Below are 20930 nucleotides of genomic sequence, written 5' to 3' on the forward strand. Positions count from 1 at the left end.
CTGTAAGGACGGTTAATATGGGCTTGAGGGCGTCTGCGTGCATTGTGTCACAAAAGATTACATAGCAGGTTGAAGCACACTGCTTTCTGTGAGAGACAATTAGGCTGTATTCACACTACAAGCCTCAATGCTCAATTCAGACTTTTCTTTGTTTGGCTGTTCCCCTTATTTTTTAAATGTGGTCTGTATTAGACTCCTGTGGGAACCACATACAAAAAGTGGCCCAACTCTGATTTGAAAACATCAGATTTCATGTGACTTATGGTGTTTACATTGTCATAAAAAAACAGATCTGAGTCACTTTTACCCGCAATGTGAACACAGTCCAACTTGAAATATATGATGGTTGTCTCATTTTATAAAATCTTGATTTGCCACAGACCTCTGACCTCGCAACCATAAAGAGAAATGGGTTCCATGGCCAAGTCCAATATTTAAAGGCAGATTTGAACTGGGATGTCTTATTTGATGTTCCTTTAATGGCGTAAAAAGCCCTTCTTGCCTTTTCTCTCAGGTCATCCTCAACTTTGTAACACGGTGGTGCTGATGTTAAGGCAGAGATAAGTGTATCTTTTTTGTGTGTTCAATTTGAACTGTATCCAGAAAGAATTTGAATTTAGAATGAAAACAATGTGGCTTTCTGCTTCTTTTGCTCTGGTTTTATTACCAGAGTCAGGCGGTCCTGGACGTGCACTGACCACACGGCTAGCAAATGTCGGTGTTAATAATGACAGGCTATCTGCTGAAATGGCTTGGCTCTGTGTCACTTGAGCCCAGTGCAACACATATTTGCACCTTTGTTACAGGAGTCTGTCTGAGGTCCAAATTGATCAAACAAAGCGGGCGGTTAGCGATGACTAGTGGTCAAAGGAGCGGCTGTAAATATACTGTTACTCCTGACAGCATTATTGAAAATCACCAGTAAGTGTAGCTCCGCTTAAGAGGTGAGTTAATTTACCTGATAAACACATTGTATTTCCAACTCAGTGAAAGACATAGTTACGGGAGTTGTGACCCATGTTTGTTTGTTGCTCTGTCATAGTTGTGTCTGGGGGGACATATTAGAGAAGTGATGTTTCCACCTCCTGCTACATGTTTGACTCCCTGTGTGCTGAGAGTATCAGGTTCTTGTCCTGTCATGGCATTTAAGTTTCCACACACTACAATGTGCCCACAAGCCTGAAAAAGGTTAATCGCCTCCTCTAGGACACAGAACATATCAGTCTTGTACAGAAGGCAGCACACAGGAGCATGTTTTTATTAGTTTCTGTTACCTTTATTTATTTCTAACCAGACATAAGGGGTTAAGTTCTAAATTGTGCCATACCAACATACCTCCCAGGTCTCTTCCCTGTTTAACTCCTGTTAGCTTTAGTGGATGGTACTACCAACTCTCTGTAGTTTCAGCACAGCCAGTGGGACCATCTACTCTGTACCTTATCTCCTGTCGGATGATGAAGCGGAAGGCCCGCTATTGTCTCCTGAATGTGTGTGTGTCTGTACACTAATCGACAGATAGCTAACAGACTTCAATAGAAAGTTGGAGGCCGGAGTAAAGTTGTTGATGTAAAACTGAAATGATGCAACAACAAAGCACCAATTACAAGATGCTATTAAAACATTACATCCAAATACATTTCACAGAGACAGCTATGCTTCGTAATACAAATATCACATTCAAAAGATGCGTAAATAACTGTGTGTTACTCAAAATATCGTGTGAATAGTGTAAAAACATTTACACAGGTTAATAGAAAATATCAACAGTAGCATGTAAATACAACAATAAAGCTCACAAAAGGATAACAACATATAAACACCAGCACATTGTTTGGCTATCTTTAACATTAGCAATGTTAGCTTGCAAATTACTTATGTCTTTAAATGCAACACAACAAAAATACATCAAATTAAATGTTTGTACTGCTATAACAGAGTCACATGACTAAACTGACCAATCAGAAAATTAAAGCAAGAAATCATCAGCAGGGGAAAACAGACAATAAATACACACAACATTATTGCAATACATAACAGTGGCCGTTTCTTCTACACTTCGAATCACTAAAACCTTCTTCTCTACCCCCACACCTACTGATGGGCAGAAAAGTAATAATGAACATAATATACAGACATGTATCCTCTGAATCTACATTTTCATCTCCACAGCATTATCTGTATTCATATATGCATGGATATATACCTAAACACCAATGCATATAGTTATCCACACATGGAAATGTAAAAATATACTGTAAATGGGAACATTTGCAGTGCTTGAAGGGGGGTAAACACCATAAAGAAAGCCTGAGATACAGAGTATATCATTTTAATGGAGTCAAATTATTGATTCTACATGACCATTTTCTAGATTGATAACAGAAAATGACATGACAATTATTGAATACATATTGATTGGTCAATGTATCGTTTAATCTTTATTTTCCTCATGTGATTAACCAATTAATCTAGTGTACAGTGTACAGTTGGTACAGACCTTTTGTATTGTACGCTGCATCCCTTTATCCTTGCCTCAAATTCTTTCAGTTAGACTAATACATTTTCAATTATTTCTTGATTTTCATCTTTCAATTGCTCCCTCTAACACTTTAAAAATACAACAGGTTAGTCTCTCAGGTTCCCATCATCTAAAACAAATAAACCAACAATGTTTTCTTACCCACAGAGGAGCCAATAAGTGAATGCGATCATTATTCTCTTTATTAACCCAATATGCTGATGCCTGCTATAACAACGGCATTCCCCACCAGTACCAGGATAAAGACTGCATCAGGATTTGGGTGATGGCCAAGCTGGGAGTTTATGCTATTGTCTGATTATTGGATTCATCCCCATAATCAGGCCATATCCCCACATAAAGTCTCTTCCCATCTAATCTGTGTTTAATCAGCATCACTAAATGTTTAAACCAGTCTGCTAATTGAAGCCATTACATGCACTTTTCCAGCTTTCAAGTTGTTCATGTTAATGGAAAACAAGTGAAACAAGTGTGCTTGTGGCTTTTAGGAGCTTAAATTGGGCCTAAAAATACATCATTGAGTGGCGTAGTTCAGCAGTAAATATTTGCAGGTTCATATGTTCGTTCCCACTTCCATCTAGCAATCTCACTGGAGTTGATCCTGTGCTGACAGACGAATTGCCTCACCATCATTCTACCACCACTGCAAAACAAACACAGCCCCAGTTCCCAGTTTTCCACCTTCAAGAGCTAATAAGTTCTGACAACCCCTTAAAAATTTCAGCAAATCTTGTATTTAAAGGTCATGCAGGCTGTCTTTTCTTTTTATCAAGAGATAAAATATCAAACTCTTCAATCTCAAAGTCAGGCTTTTGTTATTGCCGGGGGGATTTGAGGTTCCCTCTGGCTATTCTGATAATAGAAAGGCCATAAAAAGCTGCGGCCTCAAGATGAGCTCCTTCAAATTGTTCTGCGGACTGGGCCAATTAGTTTGATTTGGCTACAGCCTTCAACATTGAAACGCTCTATTGCATCAACTCCCTACCACTGTGCCATAAGTACCCAACATGCACTCTGATCACCCGAAGAATTTAACATTCTGAATCGGGATTTCCCGATTTCTAAGCTGTCAAATTGGGTAACAATGTGTCTGATGTGTACTTCCCCAGATTAACTGGATGATTTCATTTTTGCGTTTTTTTTGTATGTGTTGCAGGTTGCTATTGGAGATGGGTTATATAGAGGAGTTAATGTACTCTCTGCTTCACTATGTTTGTGTTCCAGATGCCATGTTGCAGTGGTAATGGAAGACTGTGACCTCCATATCACTTTAATTGTCAGCTTGTGCATGCTTGGATGGCCATGTCAGAGTCAAGACTTCATGAAGCCTGCAGGTAAGAAAGTTCTTGAATGTCAATGAAATATTTGACCAGTGACTTTTGTCATATGATTTAGTGTATATATAAGAGTATTGATACCACTCTCATATCGGGAAGTGGGAAACAAGCAGATAAAGCTTTCTGTGCTTTCTGTTAATGTCACCAAAACCTGCCCCTCTCTATAGCTCCCTAATTAACAATATTTTAACAGAACCACTAGTAGTTCTCTGAGTAGTTCAAACGAGACAGATTTAAGTTTAACCATGAACTTATTTTTGTATGCATCGCCTTTTCCACTTTTTGTTTTTAGTTGTGAAAATGAGGTCGGAATATCTTCATAAATAGGGTTCTCGATAAAGCTTGAAAACTTTGGTAATTGTTACTTGCAATTAATTATTTAAATATTGACTGACCTTTTCAAGGTAAAGATAATTGCTGGTGTGGCCAAGTGAAGAAGACACAGCAGTGCATCACTCCCCACTAATTGATTTGGCTGCTGCACTCATGAACTTTTCACTGTGATCAGCACTGTGACAGAAAGTAATCACCCATCAATTTTTGAGATGAGTGGTTCTCAAAGGTGCCCATAAATTTAAATAGGGTGATGGTACTGTCAAGGTAGACCTTTTAGAGGCAGCATAAAGCTTGCATGAGATCCAGGCACTACACACTGCCCCTGCCTGGCTGTAGGAAGCGATGCTGTCTGTGGGAGAGCTCATTCCAGGTCACCCACTCTCTGTGGGCGAGAGAGCGAGAGAGGGTGGAGAGTGCAGGAGAGGGAGGGATGCAAAGTAAAACAACAGACTAAGAGAGAGAGAATATCTTTAGCCTGATAACTACTAGCTATCACACCATTCTTTTCCAGATAGAGAGCCTTGAATGCATTGCAGTTATTTTTTTTTTTTGCCATTTATTGATGCAGTGATTCATTTCCTGGGTTTATATAAAGCCATGTACTGCAGCTGCGATGCAATGTCTTCACCATGACAGTGCCCCAGTCTGACATCCTTGTATGAAGACAAGAAATGTGTCTTGTAGGCTCATCAAGCAGTCATTAGGCTGAAAGCAGCCCACCTACTTTCTTTACCAAGCAGCTAATACAGAAACATTGCAGTGAATCATATTTTTGTGGACTTTTATTGTGTTTGCCTGTCCATCACAGTCCTGATGATTGTCAGATACACTCCAGTGTGTTCTGGTAAGAAGATGCTTATGCATTTTATGAAACTGAGTGAGTAGGTGTTGTAACCGGAACTAAATTTTAGCAGCCAGCCGTGTGAGCATGATGGGGCAGGATTAAAGATTTTGTATAACTGCCTGGAAATGTAACATAAAAAGCATAAAATCCACTGTGCTATTCTTAAAACACATACCAAATGATAGTAAAAAAATACAACCCCAAGTGTGCCATCAGGTCTCGTTGTCATGGAAACAATGCATTTTTTTTGCTTAAGTGATTTTTAAGCAAAGTTGACAGTTACATGCTTTTGTGGACTGTGTTTCAGTTAGCTATGCAGCTAATTAGTGCAGTGTGCTTTAAAAGATTTCCATATTAGTTGCATCAGCAGTGAGCAGGCGGCAGGGGGGCTGTGTGTGGTGTGGTGTGATCAGCGGAGCCGGTGTACAGCCTATCAGCCGGTGGATGAGTGGCCGACATCCTGTAGCACTTAGCAAAGCCAGTTGTTTATGAATGGTGACTTGTTTAGTCCGGCACAGTTTCCAAAAACATAAACCATATAAATCTTGGTTGCGCCTCTGCCAAAACAAAAGTGGTGACAGTCTGAAAAAGTCAGTTACCATGGATACAGAAATTGCCCACATCATTTTTGTCAGAGGCCTTGTGTAATCCTTTTCTCTTCCCTGTAATTTATCTATTTATCCACTTATTTAATTATTTACTTATCAGTGTGTTTTTGTGCCTGCCTGCTGGTTTCATAGTTGGAGTTGCTTTAATTGGACTTTTTCTGTCTCCTTTCCTCTGGTTCATTCTAGGAATATTGGAGTTCTGGGCTTTGACGATTATACAAACAGCATTAGGGGGATTAGCTTTTGTCTTGAATATTTATACAGAGTAATAACAAAATAGTTAGCAAAGTGTTTACGCACTACACAGTGATAATGGGTCTCTCTCGTTTCTCAAGTGTTTCATAATCACACAGTGGTATGAGCTATTAGCAGCAGTCGTTTCAAATGAAATCAGACAGCGGAAATGTAGAGGTAAAGGCTCGCTCAGGTGTTGGGATGCTGGCCGCCAGATTTCAATCTGTGCTGTTTGTCTGCATGTAGGAGTGTGTGAGTGTTTAAGTGTGTTTGGTGTCTCCTCTGCAGCACAAAATGCCTGAGTAACTTTTGCTCAATGTGCTGTAGGCCTATGAAAGATGCATGAAGGCTGAGCCCAACAGTGATAAATCAGTCATAAAACAGGGGCCATCGTCAGACATTTCTAACACTGTGAACTCCTCCCATATTGCCTAAATACCTTAAACTGTCTGTAAACTCTCTACTGTCCAAGTGTTGTGATTAACACAATGAAGAAACACTAAATGAGCAAGGTAGAAACCACTGAACCTATGCATGCAAAATCCTGTAAAAGGCAATGTCCCAGAAATTACACCAGGGAGGTCTGCATTGAAACACATCTTCCAATTTGATTACACACAAATTAAAGGACAGCTTTTAAAAGCTTTATTTATTGTCGTCTGGAAGAATAAAGGATATTATTTCCTTGGCAACAGCTAACTGATTAAAAAAGATGAGCTTAGCCATACTCGAATATTAAAGCTAGTTTTTGTTTCAACTAAAATTGAAAGCCGTGGCAAGGCCACATCTTCAGTCCCTAAATGGTTTGTCCGGGGTCTCCCCTATTCCAACAGGAGTTCTCTTTAAGAGTAAATATCAGGTTGGGATGATTGTGGGTGGAATCGGTGAAAGAAAGGTGAAGCTATATGACATTTGGAACCTTTTTTTTTCAGAAAAGAAAAGCAGACTATCATCTACTGTTCCTGCGGTCTGTCTCCTACTCTTTTATGTCAACGTTATGCAATCGTCTGTTTCTTTTATTCCAAGACTGGGAGGCTCAGGATCTGAAGGAGGAGGATAGAGGACCTCAACAGGTTGAGATTTTTATTCTAGGGATGGAAGAGGAGGAGGAAGAGGAGGGTAGTGAAACGTCCTTTTGTAATAAGCCCTCTGGTCTGCTTACACTTTCGACACAGCGTGTAACTCGGCTTATGACAGCCAGTAGTAGATCCCTGGCCTGCTAACATGACCCCATGCAGTATCTACACCATCTGTCTGCATTGGGACTCTAAGGCAACACTCGGGGGGATGCAGAGGGAGAGGGAGGGCTGGAGAGAGAGGAGGGGAGTGTCAGCTCCCTGAGGACCCCCTGTGCTGCAGTTTTGATCTGCTAATTATGTTTAATTGAGACTTCGTAATTCACAAGTGTTGCCTCTATTTTTCTTATGTCACCCTTTTAATTGACTCTGGCGCTGGCAAGGGAACGTGACTCATTATAGGCAATAAACGTTTTGATGCATTTATTGTGAAGGGATCCGTACTTTAAATTTGGGGAAAGGGGACTGTGTATTCGGGGACCACTTGATTGGGTTAAACAGTTTATCGAATAGTGAAATGTTTTACTAATAAGCAGTGAATGCCCTGAGGAACGGAGGAGCCACGCGGCGACTTGTTTGACGCTGAAACAGTCGTCACAGCACACACACACACACACACACACACACACACACACACACACACACACACACACACACACACACACACACACACACACACACACACACACACTTAAAGAATCGCACACACATATCGAGGGTGAGAGAGAGAGAGAGAGAGAGAGAGAGAGAGAGAGAGAGAGATGCTTGCAAAAATGCGCGCACGCGGTTTTCGTTTGACGAGATGGCACCAGGTGATGCCATAATCGACGAATGAGGATTCACTGGTACGCGATACCTCTCTTGCGTCTTCAATTGAAGAGCGACTCGCAAAGGGAAGGGAAGACCCAAGTGAGACAGAAGAGGAATAGACGTATTAGTTTTAACAACTTCTGAAGTTGGAGTCGTTTTTTTTTAAGCGGTAGACATGGCGAAGTCTCCCTAGCGCGCGCCCCTCTTATCTCGCCACATATCTTTTTGATATTTTATAATAGGGAGATGAAGCCACCCAAAAAAACCTACCATTATCCGCATCCCCCTTTCACCACAGTGTCTTTCTCTCATTCAGGCCCGTTGCTCATATGTTTAATTAACTAGGCTGATGTGTAAGTACCTTCAGCCAGCGAAGCGTGGGCGGACGGGCTGCGGGGTAAAGAGGCTGCCGGAGAATATTTCCTTATTCCTTTCCGGCCCGGGCGCTTGCTCTTTTGCTGGAGCTTCACCTCCATCGAGCGACTTAGAAAGCTACAGAAATAACTCGACCCCTTTCAACTTCTTCCGAATTGTTTGGTGCGTTTTTTGGAGTGCTTTGCTCGTCGGAGGACGCGTTAGGGGGAAGTAGAAGAAAAAGGGTGAGTGAGGTAAAGAGAGGGAAGGACAGAGTGTGTGTGTGTCTGTGTGAGTGTGTTTTGATGTTATTTGTGACGGAATCCCCTCTTCAGTCTCCAAGAATCCGCGAGCGACGCGAGGAGGAGGAGGAGGAGGAGGAGGAGGAGGCGCGCGGACCTGTCCACGAGCCCTCACTGCGGAACGCGCGGGGCTGCCGCTGGAGATTCCAAAATCAACGATTATTTTGGATTCAAGAGAGACTAACTCTTCCCCGTGCGTCAAAGGCTTTTTATCCCCCCCTTTCCCTGGTCCGTCCTTGCTGTTAAATGGACGGTGTTTGACGTCTTCAACGAGAGGAATACTACCTTTTTTTTTTTTTTTTTTCTTTTTTTTTTTAACCGGGGGGTGAGGTGCTGGTGTAGGGGAAGGTCTTCAGAGGCAGACAGGTGGATTTATTCGTGGTGTGTTTTGGGGGGGGGGAAATTGGATGGAGGAGAAATTGATGGATTAATTTGACGGAGGACAGTTGTTTGTGTGATTATCACTGCTGCCGAGGGCACCCGAATGGAGTAACAGGCTGCAATGTCATCTCCACCTGGCCGCCTGGAGAGATGTGTCACGGGAATGGGGTGAGTTAGCTAAATATATATATATTTTTTTATCTTAGCTCAGAAGAAACTCTCACCTCTCGAGGGGAGACGCTATAATTGAGCAGGTATTTGGGGGTTCCGTGGTTTTTAATATCTGCCGAAGACTCACTCTCCTTCTCAAAGTGGAGCAGAGAAGGGGTGACTGGTTTGTGCTTCTCTCTCCGCTCCTCCGTTCGTCCGAGTCGCCGACACACAACCTGCTGCATGCCCTACATAGAGGAGCCTGGCACCGGAGAGAGGAGCGTGAGGGGAATACTCGCTGAGGAGCCACAGGCTGTTTTTAACTCGCTCTCTCTCTGCCCTCACTCTCTCTCTCTCTCTCTCTTTTCGTCACAAACGCGCACACACACAGAGAAAGGTATAATAACGTTATAATTGAGTCTCACTCGCCTTACACAAACTTGCCTTTGAATTTGACTGTGTTTTGTACGTCATTGCAAGCTTAGCTTCCCATTCAATAAGTCTGTCTCAGCATCCATAGAAAAAGGCACAGTTTTGCTCCCACGTACGCAAACATATAGTCTAACATAACACACGTGCGCGCACACAAATGAACATGGACACACGCAGTTATTGGATATAGAGCTGGTATTTACTGAAATTCGAGCTGTAAAAAGCTTGAGTCACGAGGACCATAATGACATTGGGTTATCATGTTTATGGCTCATATTCATAGGCACCAGCCCGAAGGCGCGCTAGTCCTTTTATAGAAAAGAGTGCAATTCAACAAGTCTTCGCTTTTTTTTTTTCATGGCTGCAGTTCAATAAGCAGTAGCTTTTTCTATTTTCCTGTTTTTTCAGATCAAGTTTGAACACTTTTCCTCTGACTTCACTGACTCTGTGAGAAGGCACCAAAATGTCAGTAAACGGACGGGCCATGGTGGCTGCCCGCACCGGCCCCCATACCACGGCAGAAAAACTCAACATTCATCACACGGACTCCGAAGAAGAAGGCGCAAAACCTCCACGACCGCAAACCCGCTGCAGCCACGCTTTGTGACACTGAAGGTAAGGACCGCGGCTCAGGAGTGAACACTCCGCCAAAGCGGCTCATGCGCAGCGCAATACGACGCTAAGCGGCGCTGTTGCATCACATTATGCCTGGCTACTGATGAGAGGCCGTGTAATGAATTCATATCTCAAATTACAGTTTTCAGGCTTTGAATGCAGTCACGTTGTAGAAACACATTTTCTTCCGTTTTCCTCCCGCTTTCCGTGCCAAGTCTGACACACGAAGTGTCTTCTCTTCCCTGGGACATGGAGGCAATCACACACACAAATACCCACGGATGTTACATGGGGGGTAACTATAGGAGCATGGAAGTCTGACATGGCAGGATATAAGGCCCTGATTTACATAATTCTCCACCAGACTTAACATTCATGGTAGAGGAGGGATGCCCATCATTTTTAATGCTAAGCACTGAATGTGTATTTGTTTACATTTATCATAATAATTTATGGCAAATTATCATGCATGCCATATCAGACTTATTGTGTGTGATGGAGGGATCTGCAGAGAGAGGCCGCCGATGTGCTCGGCAGTAGCCTATTTTCTTGAATAGTGGGATGACACAAAAGGAGATCAACTCTGTAGGGCATAAATGCAATACAGTGGGGAGCAGTGAATGTTTAGAGCTGTTGCTATCTTCATCAATATAAATATCCTGTGCAAAGCTGCAATGAATTCTGGGGGTGATATCTTACCACATTTAAAATCTCAACAATACGTTGTAATTGTAATCTATCCTGTAATCCTCGTGCCTCGTGTATCCTCGTGCCTGTAATCTATCCACTTTCGTTTTTGTTGATATCACTGCGGATGTATCCTGCTCAGTGGGGCGTTGTATTTTCATCTTGTGCAGTTTGCTATTAAATAACGACTAAAACAAGGCGGAACATGAAAACGATACAAATGTTGGAGAAAAATCTCAGTGATGCGATGCATACCGTATTCTTGAGTCCCATTTTTGGCTGCAGAATAACATAGCGTTGCAATTATATGTCTAGATGCATCTCACTGAGATGTTCGCTCAACCGTTACTTTGTTGGCAAAGCAGGTACTGTAGTTCAGAATCCATTGTCTCCAAGCAGCTAGACACTGTAGCCAGAAGTGAGACAGTGTTGTTGTTCTGCTTCTCTGCAGTTAAGGCTATTTAATCCCTCACATTAAATGAGCTCTTCTCAACATGTTTTCGTGCTGCCTTTAACAATATGGCACTCTTGAGATTTTTTTTGATGGCACCTAAGTGGAACTACTGAGGTTCACAACAAAACATTAGATTCTTGTTTCTATACTAGTAACAACAATCTAAAAGGTGCCTTTGTAGCCTGGCTCTGTGTAACACTATTATCTGGTCAAATATATATATATTTTTAAGAGTGAGGTGTCTTGCAAGGACAAGGCTGCACAGGTGAGCAGCCAGACATCTTTGTAATCATGTTGTGTTTTGGTTTTGTTGCTTGACTTTTTAAGCTGGAGCAGAAAATTAGTCCAAAATCTACATATGCCTGCAAGTGAGAAAAGGTTCTGAAAGCATTCATGTAGAAGCCTCTCTTTTTTTGTGAAAACTACATTGAGTTTTCTACCTCTGTTGAACTGATTGGCCTACTGAAGCGATTGTCATGATTTTGGTGAATTTACTTTGATGAAGTCTCAAAGAATAGCTCGTCAGCAGTATAAAATCATCCCTTTGATCAAACAGTTATTGAGTCAAATAATATTGCTTTTTATCTATCAGGTTATTTCATGCTGTTTTGTTTGGTTCTGTTAAAGAATATTAAGTCTCAAATAGAAGGAAAATCAAATCAAATCCTCCCTTACTTCACTCCTATTTCCATGAACATATAGAGGATTTAAGGTAGGAGTACGCGCACAAGATAGCAACAAAGAGCTTATGAAGAATAATTATTAAGACGCTTAAAAAGGAGAAAGCCAAAGAACTTGTGGGTGGAAAATGCACCTTCTTGCCCTGCGATGTAGCTGTTTTTGTCCTCAGGAAGTATTGACATATTCTAGCAAATCATCCCTGTATCTGCACAGTATTTTTGGCAGGAGAGCACTATCCACTGAAGTTGAAAATAAGGTTCATGGTGGTGTGGTTCTGCCCAGAACATTAACAGCCAAAGCATGTGAAGCCACCCAGCCTCTGGCATGGCCCTCAGCTTCATCTTTCATCTGCTGAGTGAGTGCTCTCTCTAAAGTCAATTATACCTGCTAGTGTGCCTGCACTGCTCTGCATCAGACAATCTTATCCTGACAAACCTCCACTACAAAAATGTGGGCACCTTTGACTCTGACTCCAACAAATGTAATCCTTTTTCTTCTCCTCTGCTAAAAGAATGTAGAGTCTGATGCACTGCCCTCACAGTCGCTGTCATCGTTCATAGGTCAAATGGCGATCACATGAGGCTCGAGAGGATGAAACTGAGCGTTTTAATTTTTCTCTTCCTAGCAATTACTGTTGCAAAGGACTGAGTGGCATATGATAATGAGTCATTTGACCCCTGCTGATCTTCTGTATGTTGATGTGTGATAGTGCAGTCTCAGACACAAGTTAATAACCCAAAAGCCTCTTAAGAACATGCACTGTTTAATCATTTAATCAAAACACAGATGGGGGCTCATTTAATGAGTTAGTGAGCCATAGTGATATTAAGTATGGGTTGACTGATACAGGTTTTTGAACTGTTCATTTTAGACAGAAGTGGGCAGTAGTCAGTCGCTATTAATGCTAAACATAAAAAAATTGGACCATATCATGCCTTAAAACACAAAAGTGTTCAATCTTTTACATATACTTCAAATTATTAAATATCATTTTCTACACCAACAGCTAAAAATATGAATTCTAAAAAGGAGATGTTCTTCAGTTAACGATCGACTCCCTGATTATTTTTGGATGAACTCCTACGATGTTGCCTCATTCATATTTTAACATCGCCTTTGTTCCAAGTTTGACTAAATGATCATGACTTTTTTTTTTTTACACTTGTCTTGCATAAAGGATTTCAGGTAAGAGGGATCCACTTCCAGCACAGTGTCCAACACTTAACTGATTGGATTTAAGCCATATTATTGGAATTATTGTCAATTTGAATTTTGGAAACCTGATTTGATAAGAAGCTTTGCTTCAGCTGGGATTTGGAAATCAGAAACTTCTTTTCAAAGGCAGATGGTTTGGATTCTGTAATTCAGGATGCTCTTGATCCTACTTGAGATCTGGTCTCTGGGTGGTGGGTTGAGAGCTAGAATAATAACTGTAACCAAGAAACTGCCGCCTTTATATATCTTGAGTATGATTTAAAAAAACATTTGATGTTTTTCTTTGAATCCATTAAAACAGTGTTTCATCCAAAACGCCTTCAAATGGACTACCACGTGGATGGCTGATGAAAATTGATTTTGACCTTAATTCGATATGAGGTTGTTTGAATAAATAAAAAAATCTGTTAAAGGTTTTTATAAACATAAAAATGATTTGATAATTTCTTGCAGGATAGCTGTATATTTTTTTGCACTATGTTGGATATTTCGTTACACTCAGCATGTTTCTTCTAACATCTTTTTTAGGGTACAGTATTTTCAAAAAGAAACAGCTGTAATCATTTTTGGCCTGTCAGAATGCTATTATTGAAAAGATTATCGGTTCAAAGCAAAGCATGATAAAGGTTAAAGGGAGGTTGGATCATTATTAGGACATTTATTGATCTCTATTGGCAGTTAGTCAAACCTGATGGTTTTCAAAATGCTACAGTTATTGTGTGAAGCTCCTGGGGTTTCATTTTAAAACAGTGCTGGGAATCCATCCTAAAAGTGTACGTGCGGCAAAAACTGAAAATGGCATGTATGCACGTGAATCAGCCCTTATATTCCGATCTCTACACACCCACATTGAAACATAAATGGTCAATGTTAAGCCCCTCGTGAAGGAAAATGACTCCAAACATGTCGGCTGATCAAAGCTTATGAGCCCTGAATCAAAACAACAACCAGAAGTAAGTCCAATAGAATAAACTTCTAATGCTGCAGCGTTCACACAGTCCTCCTGCAATACCAAAACATGCACAGTTCATGACTATGCACGAGTGTCAGTGCAGTATTTATATGTTTAAAGGAGACACACTTACTTCTTCAAATAATGTCAGAGTGCTCACGTCAGTCAGCAGTCGCCCTCACTCTCGGATTGTTAATGAGAACTTTTAAACGCAAACAACAGCTTTTAATTGTTCATCACATGTACCAGGAAATATTTCTGCACTATGACTGATTATGAGGATATGTAATGATTGTGTGAGGGATACCTAGACTTCATTTCCACAGTTTTATACACAATGAATAAGTGCAGGTGATGATGTTCTTAGTAACAAGAAGGCAAAATGAATTAGACAGCCACTATCGTATCTGTGTGCACTCTGTGTGTCTTATAGCGCAGTAATATTTATGAAAAATCAAAATCAAACTTGATTATATATGAGGGATATTGGAATATATTGATAAATACTACTGGTACTTCCTGGTGAGTGAAGGTGAGACAATGCTGATGAAATACGTGGCGGACTTTTAAAAAAAAGTGTATATTTCTTAAATTGAAAACTGAACTAGAAAACTGCTTACATGTGCACGCATAAATGAACCTGCAGGTTTGAATGATTATGGTTATATGGATCTATAAGTTAAGTTTGATAATTGAATGAAATATAAATGTGTGAGAGGCACCAATATACATTCTGGCTTCAATTCACCACCTCACGGTTTGTCGCCATTTTTCCTGCCTCCAGCATGTACGTATGCATGGATCAGTGTTTTCAGTTTTCCGATGCGCACATTTGACCCTCTGGTTTGTTTTTATGAATGATAAACCTTGCGTGGGAAGTGGCGTAGTAGTTGAGGTCTAAACTGACGAAACAGGTGGTCATACACAGTCAGTCCAAACATGAAAAACAAACCAGGCAGGGAGTTGGCAAAGAAGCCAGAAGTCAAAAACCATGAAATTAAACGCTTGGAAGAGAGAGATGAACACATGGGGTGGAACAAAGACAATCTGGTTGGGGAGCAGAGAAAAAAAGAAAGTCTTCAACAGGGCTGACCGATTGGCCAAAATCAGGGAGAGCAAAACTAAAGCCTGCTTTAAATTAAATTCTCCTCCTTAAAAACGCATCTGGTTAAGTTAGGTTGATGGATACAGGTTATAGTTCATCCTGCATTAATTGATTTTTCTTGTCCAGTGGATGGCAGCACATCAAGCTTTTAGCACAGCATTGACATATTACCCCCTTGCTTAGTTATTACTGTATAAAAATGATTCTTCACATTCAGCAGACATTCAGGGAAATTATGTATTTGAGATACATGTTGTTCCAATATCTACTGTTGATTGCCTAGTCAAGACCCAACTTTACAGACTGGTGAAATATCTGGATGTGTTAGAGGTAAATGCTCTGCTTTGTTTATTGGCTGGTTTCTAACTGCTGTGTGGTGCTGGGCAGGTAGCACACATACAGTATGATCTATCAGAGCATTCTCTATTCACACAGCTGCCTTTGTGACTGGACATGACTTTGATGAGATCAGGCATGGTGCTAGGATTTTTTTCTCTACAGTTGCTTAAGGGGACTTGACCAATACATGAGAATACCTAAGAAAATAAGGATTCTCATGACATTACAGTTACTTTATAAGAACGTTTTATTTTTCAATAAAACCAGTTATGGTACACAGTGCATTTGCTATAAATGTAGTTTTAATTGAATTTGGGCAAAGAATATAAAAAAATAGCTACAAATTTAACACAACTGATCACAAGGCAAAGACAGAAAAGCTTGATATGTGGAGATGAAAGACTTCAGCTGCTGGCAGCTCTTGACATCGAATGCTGTCATTACATGTTTATGTAGAAAGGCACAGAAGATCCCTTGCTTTATGACGTTAACGTAGTAGAATAAAGAATTGAAGTACGCATGCTGTAAAAGATCTCATCTTCTGCATACACAATGAATGGGTAGTAAAAGCCTTGCTTATTATTCTCGTGATTATTTTGATTTGATGACTAAAAAACTGACCTCCCATAATGCAGATGGGCTTTACTGGGGTTATGCAGTTTTGTGACTCCAGTGTTTCCCCTTCCATTATACTGGGGGGACGGCCCGCCCCCCCAACTGTCCCCCCTGAAGGTCAAGTAAAAAAAAAGAAGATTTTTAAAGATTTATTTTTGGGCTTTTTGTGCCTTTATTGTAGAGATAGGATAGTGGATAGAGTCGGAAATCATGGAAAGAAGTCATTTAAGGATACCTTTCCGATAGAAAAGGACAGCTGTCATTAAAAGTAACACATGAACACCAAGATTCCTTCAAGTGTTTGTGTCATCGTGTCACCATGTCGGCTTGTCCCCACCCCCCCCCCCCAAGCGCTGTAAACCTAAGGGAAACACTGGACTCCAAAGACAGATTGATCCAAAACAGTCCAAAAAACATCCATGGATCTAAGAGGAACACACAGATTGAGTGGATAATTCTGTGTGGTTTATTTCAACAAGAAGAACCTTCAACATAACATATACTGAAGGTATAAGATTTGCTACATTTTGAATGTTAGTATTGATTTAAAAACCTGTGTTGTGTTTTAAAAGTGAAGAACACAACCTAAATATTTATAGTCAGTGGTCATCGTAGAAAAAAAAAAGAAACCCCCAGATGTGCTTTCCTTTTGATGTCAGTGCTCATCTTCCAGTTAAAGGCTTCAGGCTTTCAAGATGCTGGCTGCTTCATTTTGGATTGTAACCCCCCACTGTGCCTATTTGAATAGGGTGCTTTTGAAATTAGCTTGATTAGTATTAGGAACAACACGTGGCTTTTTTAAGAGAGAACATATTCAGCTTCTGAAGAGGCGAAGTTGTTACTTTAAATAATGCTTTTTTTTCAGTGTTCTGAGGGTTTTTCATGATAAGAAAGAGTCTTAGATGGTGCTCTAGTGCAGTCAGCCTGCCCTGTCATTTTGGCCAACTTAACAACCAGAACCCATATTCCAATTTTATGCTTTTACAGACACCAGATTTTCTTCAGACTGATACAACAATGTACTTAAGTCATTCTTCAGCATTTTAAATCCTATTTGAATCAGTATTTCACGGCTACGAGGAGCATACCAGTCACATAAGTGCATCAGTGTTATCCCCCTTTCAAGGGATCAGTGTTAGCGGAGGAGATCTCGCTGATTCCTTAAGAGACGCCCGCCCCTCAGTTAAATGTATTAAATATGTCATATACATACATCAATGTCTTGTGGATCAAAATGTCGCACTGGTTGAATAAAATAGCTCATTGGGGGCGGTGTGCGGTCCTTTCAGCCTTTTCTCTGCAGTTAGTACATGTCTTGTCCTGCATTTTGCCTGGATGTGCGCTCACTAGTTTTCTATTGTTTTGTATCTATTTTTCTAATTAGCTCAGTATTTCACTGAGGTGATTTTTTTTTTCAATGACTCAAACCTCAACCTGAAGAGATAATGCACAGTAGGATTGTCTTTAAATAGCTGCACAATTATTTTGTACTGTAGCAGCATCATGCTGGTTCCAGAAAAAGAGTAAAAAAAATGAAGTTATTGTAATGTCTCGATAAGCTTGCAGCTACATTAGACAAATGAAAGTTTGGCACTATGTGCTCAGTACTCACTCTGCCAATGATGTTGAGTCCAATATCACCAGCTAGCTTTATCAACCCCCCCAAACCCCCCATATTAGTTTTCTTGTGAAAGTAGAAGTTCCTAAAAACTCACATTCAGGGGATTTACATATTTTAAACTATCTTTTTAAGTTTTTTGAAAGAGTTTTGTAAGGATTTTCTTTTTCAATGGTAATGAATAGTGGGGGGAGGGGATCTAAGAGCTACAGGCCAAAAACTCTTCTCTCCGTAGTAAGCACATGCTTAATGTTGGCAGACATTTCTGTGATGTAACTTTGGTACAAAATAAACCCCTAACGTGTGTTTGTGTGCGTTTCATTGCAGTTTCTCCAGAAAGCAATTTGACTACATAATCTGCTTCAGTCAAAATTAATTAAACATGAAAATAAGATTAAATTGCTTGTCATGTTTATAAAGTCCCAATTTGTTTCTTGTATCAAAGACATTTATTCACTAGGGCTGGATATTGGCAGGGACCTCATGAAACAATACACATCACCATACATGGGTCACAATACGATGCTTTTTGCCATACTTTGCATAACTCGACACATTTATTTACTGAAACATTAAAAGTAGAGCCAACAATACATTTTGCTGTGTTATTGATCCAAACTATTTAATTCTTAACTGTTTAATACTAAGAACAAAGGGTTTTCACAACACCAGAATTTTAAACTTTAATGATAACATTAAAAATAAAATAATAGAAAAAACATTTTCTTTGACATGGTGAAGACAATATCAGCCCTAGGTACCCACAATCATGAATTTTCTTGTTTTTTATAACAGATCTGCACAGAATGCTAGTGCAGAAAAAGTCACTGAACACAAACCAGTTTATTTGAAATTTTGTTGACATTAACCGAAGGCATATTTTGACATATTCCATCTCAATTTCACTTAAAATCCAGTTCAAGTTTGTGGTGGTGTCTGCCTCTGTATTTTTGAGTTTTCTCATCATGTTGCTGTGTTTGGGACTGTGGTTCTGTGATCAAGACATTTTGCAGTACTTTAGAGCTCACATAACACATGAAAATATAGTGATCAGGAGACATCACTGTCTCTCTCCTTTGTCAATCTGTAACAGACAACATAACGTGTACATTGTAATAAAAGGACAAATGTTGGTATTTGCCATAGACTAAATATTAATTTACAAAGCCTGAGTGATGTCACTAATCTGTTACGGCAGGGGGCTCCGGAGGCTCATCGGCAGCAGCCGCTATGCTGTAAATCCTGCCTCAGCCTAAATTTCAATCAACCTAACAACAGGCTGAGAGCTAGAGCTGAGGCGGGTTTGAAGCCTCTTGACAAACCGTTGCATAGTGCCCACCTGTCAATCAGGTCAGCTACGCGCCCAACTATGGAGATTACACGTACTGTTCATAAAATCAAAACTGATGCGTTATATATAAAATTCAACCCCGACGTACAGTGTGTGCCAGTGATGACAATAACTAATCAGACCTCTTTAGTTTTTTTGTACAAGGCATTAAACATGTCAATTTCCACTGTAAAACTGGCTTTTTATCCTGAGGTGTGTATGTGACTCTTGAAGCTAGCCTCAAGCAGACCCTCGACGAACTGCAGGATTTTGCACTTCAGTCTGTCCATGTCTGCCTGGGCGATCTATGTGTTGTGTATTACATTTCACAGGATGTCCAAATACAGATGTCACTAACAGGTGTACACGGGACCTCACTGATCTATTTGTAAGATAGCTACTATAATGGCTACCTGACAGTACTAGTGCTCTCTGCAACAGACTTGTTCAGTGAGCCAGGATGTTAAAAATGAAACACGCTCACCTTTGTAAATGCTGTGGTTCGCAAGCTAAACTCTGCTGCCGTACATCATTGTCATCGCCTGCTGTCATCCCGACACTAACAGGAGAGTGATGTTCCTATTTCATGCAAATATCAATAGGAGTGAAACGTTTGATGGGGTGAATGCAAAATATACTATATATGACTACCCAAGGGAAGTTCTGCAGACACTGGCGTGCTTATGAGAAAAAGATCAAATATAAATTCAGTTTTGGGAAGAATGATCTGAGAGTGGTTTGAGATTGTGTCTCCAGGAGTGGAATGTTTTCAAAATTAAGCAGTTTAATCCATTATTGATTTGGTAAAAGCCATCCATGTTCACTGAGACTGCTGTTACTGTGTTGTTTTTGCCTCAAAGGTCTCTCTCTCTCGTCTCCAATTTGTACAAAACACAACACCTCAGAGACTTCCTGGAGCATCGACTCTGCTTTTATTGATTCTGCTGTTGATTTTCTTTTGTCTGTTATTCTTTGTTTGTGAAACACATTGTAGCTGTGGTTTGAAAGGAGTATTTCTTTAATCATGTAATTTTAGACTAACCAATGAATTTGTAACACATCATTTTCTTTTCAAAGTCTTGTTTAAATTGCATACCTTTGATTCGACAAAACATAAAATAAATCATTGCGTGGTATGGCACAAATGCGAAAACAACAAATTAAACTATAAAATTGATTTAATGCTAAGGTCAAAGGTCAAAGGTATCATTATTGTGCCCACAGGGAAATTTGTGTGCAGCCGGAAACATACAATACATAGACAACACTGAGAAATAATGCCTCTTATTATTTGGGATACATCGGGACAAATTGATAGTTAAACAGCTCATATGTATAATATTGCCTTAAGTCATTTTTAAATCAAATTTTATTCCAATTGGACCTCAATCTCTATATGATTCAGTTTTTCAGCTTTAGGTCAGTTTACATTCATGTATCCTCACAGTCCAGGCAGAGTTATCTGCCAGGAAGAAAGATGCAGAAGCCAAAAACATCCTACATTACTTCAGGTGTAATGCCGCTTTCTATGCTGGCGACAGGTGCTGTCTCAACCAGACAGGGCATCTGGTGACGTGGGAACATTTGAAGCCCCTGTCTCCTCCTGCCAAGTGCAGTTTTGAACAGCACTGAGCAACACATCAAAACACATATGCTGACCAGACAACGGTGCCCAGAAATGTATGATCAAGGATAGATCCCATGTTTGGTGGCTTTTTAAAGCCTGCCATAAAATGTATGACTAAAGTAAAATCTCTATTATTTTATAGCATATTTGCTGACCGTTAATCTGTAAAGTCAGTTTGCATTAAATCACACAGGAGGTTCCTTTTATGTAATGACTGTATTAAACTCATGGCAGGAGCAATATAGTACAAAGACACAAAGCAGTGTCACTGCTGAAGAACAAAGATGGA

General features: G+C 40.2%; 1 protein-coding gene across 1 annotated transcript in view; it reads left to right on the forward strand.

The window, feature by feature from the left end:
- The first annotated feature begins 7791 nt into the window (after positions 1 to 7791).
- grin2ab (glutamate receptor, ionotropic, N-methyl D-aspartate 2A, b) overlaps positions 7792 to 20930 on the forward strand; it is a 112000-nt gene continuing 98861 nt past the window's right edge. Inside the window, exons 1-2 of the mRNA XM_061055310.1 lie at positions 7792 to 8989; positions 9812 to 10018. Of these exons, the coding sequence (XP_060911293.1) occupies positions 8972 to 8989; positions 9812 to 10018 (225 nt within the window). The 5' untranslated portion in view covers positions 7792 to 8971. The remainder of the gene's footprint in view (positions 8990 to 9811; positions 10019 to 20930) is intronic.

This window comes from Labrus mixtus, chromosome 2, assembly GCF_963584025.1.
Source record: "Labrus mixtus chromosome 2, fLabMix1.1, whole genome shotgun sequence".
NCBI lineage: Eukaryota > Metazoa > Chordata > Actinopteri > Labriformes > Labridae > Labrus > Labrus mixtus.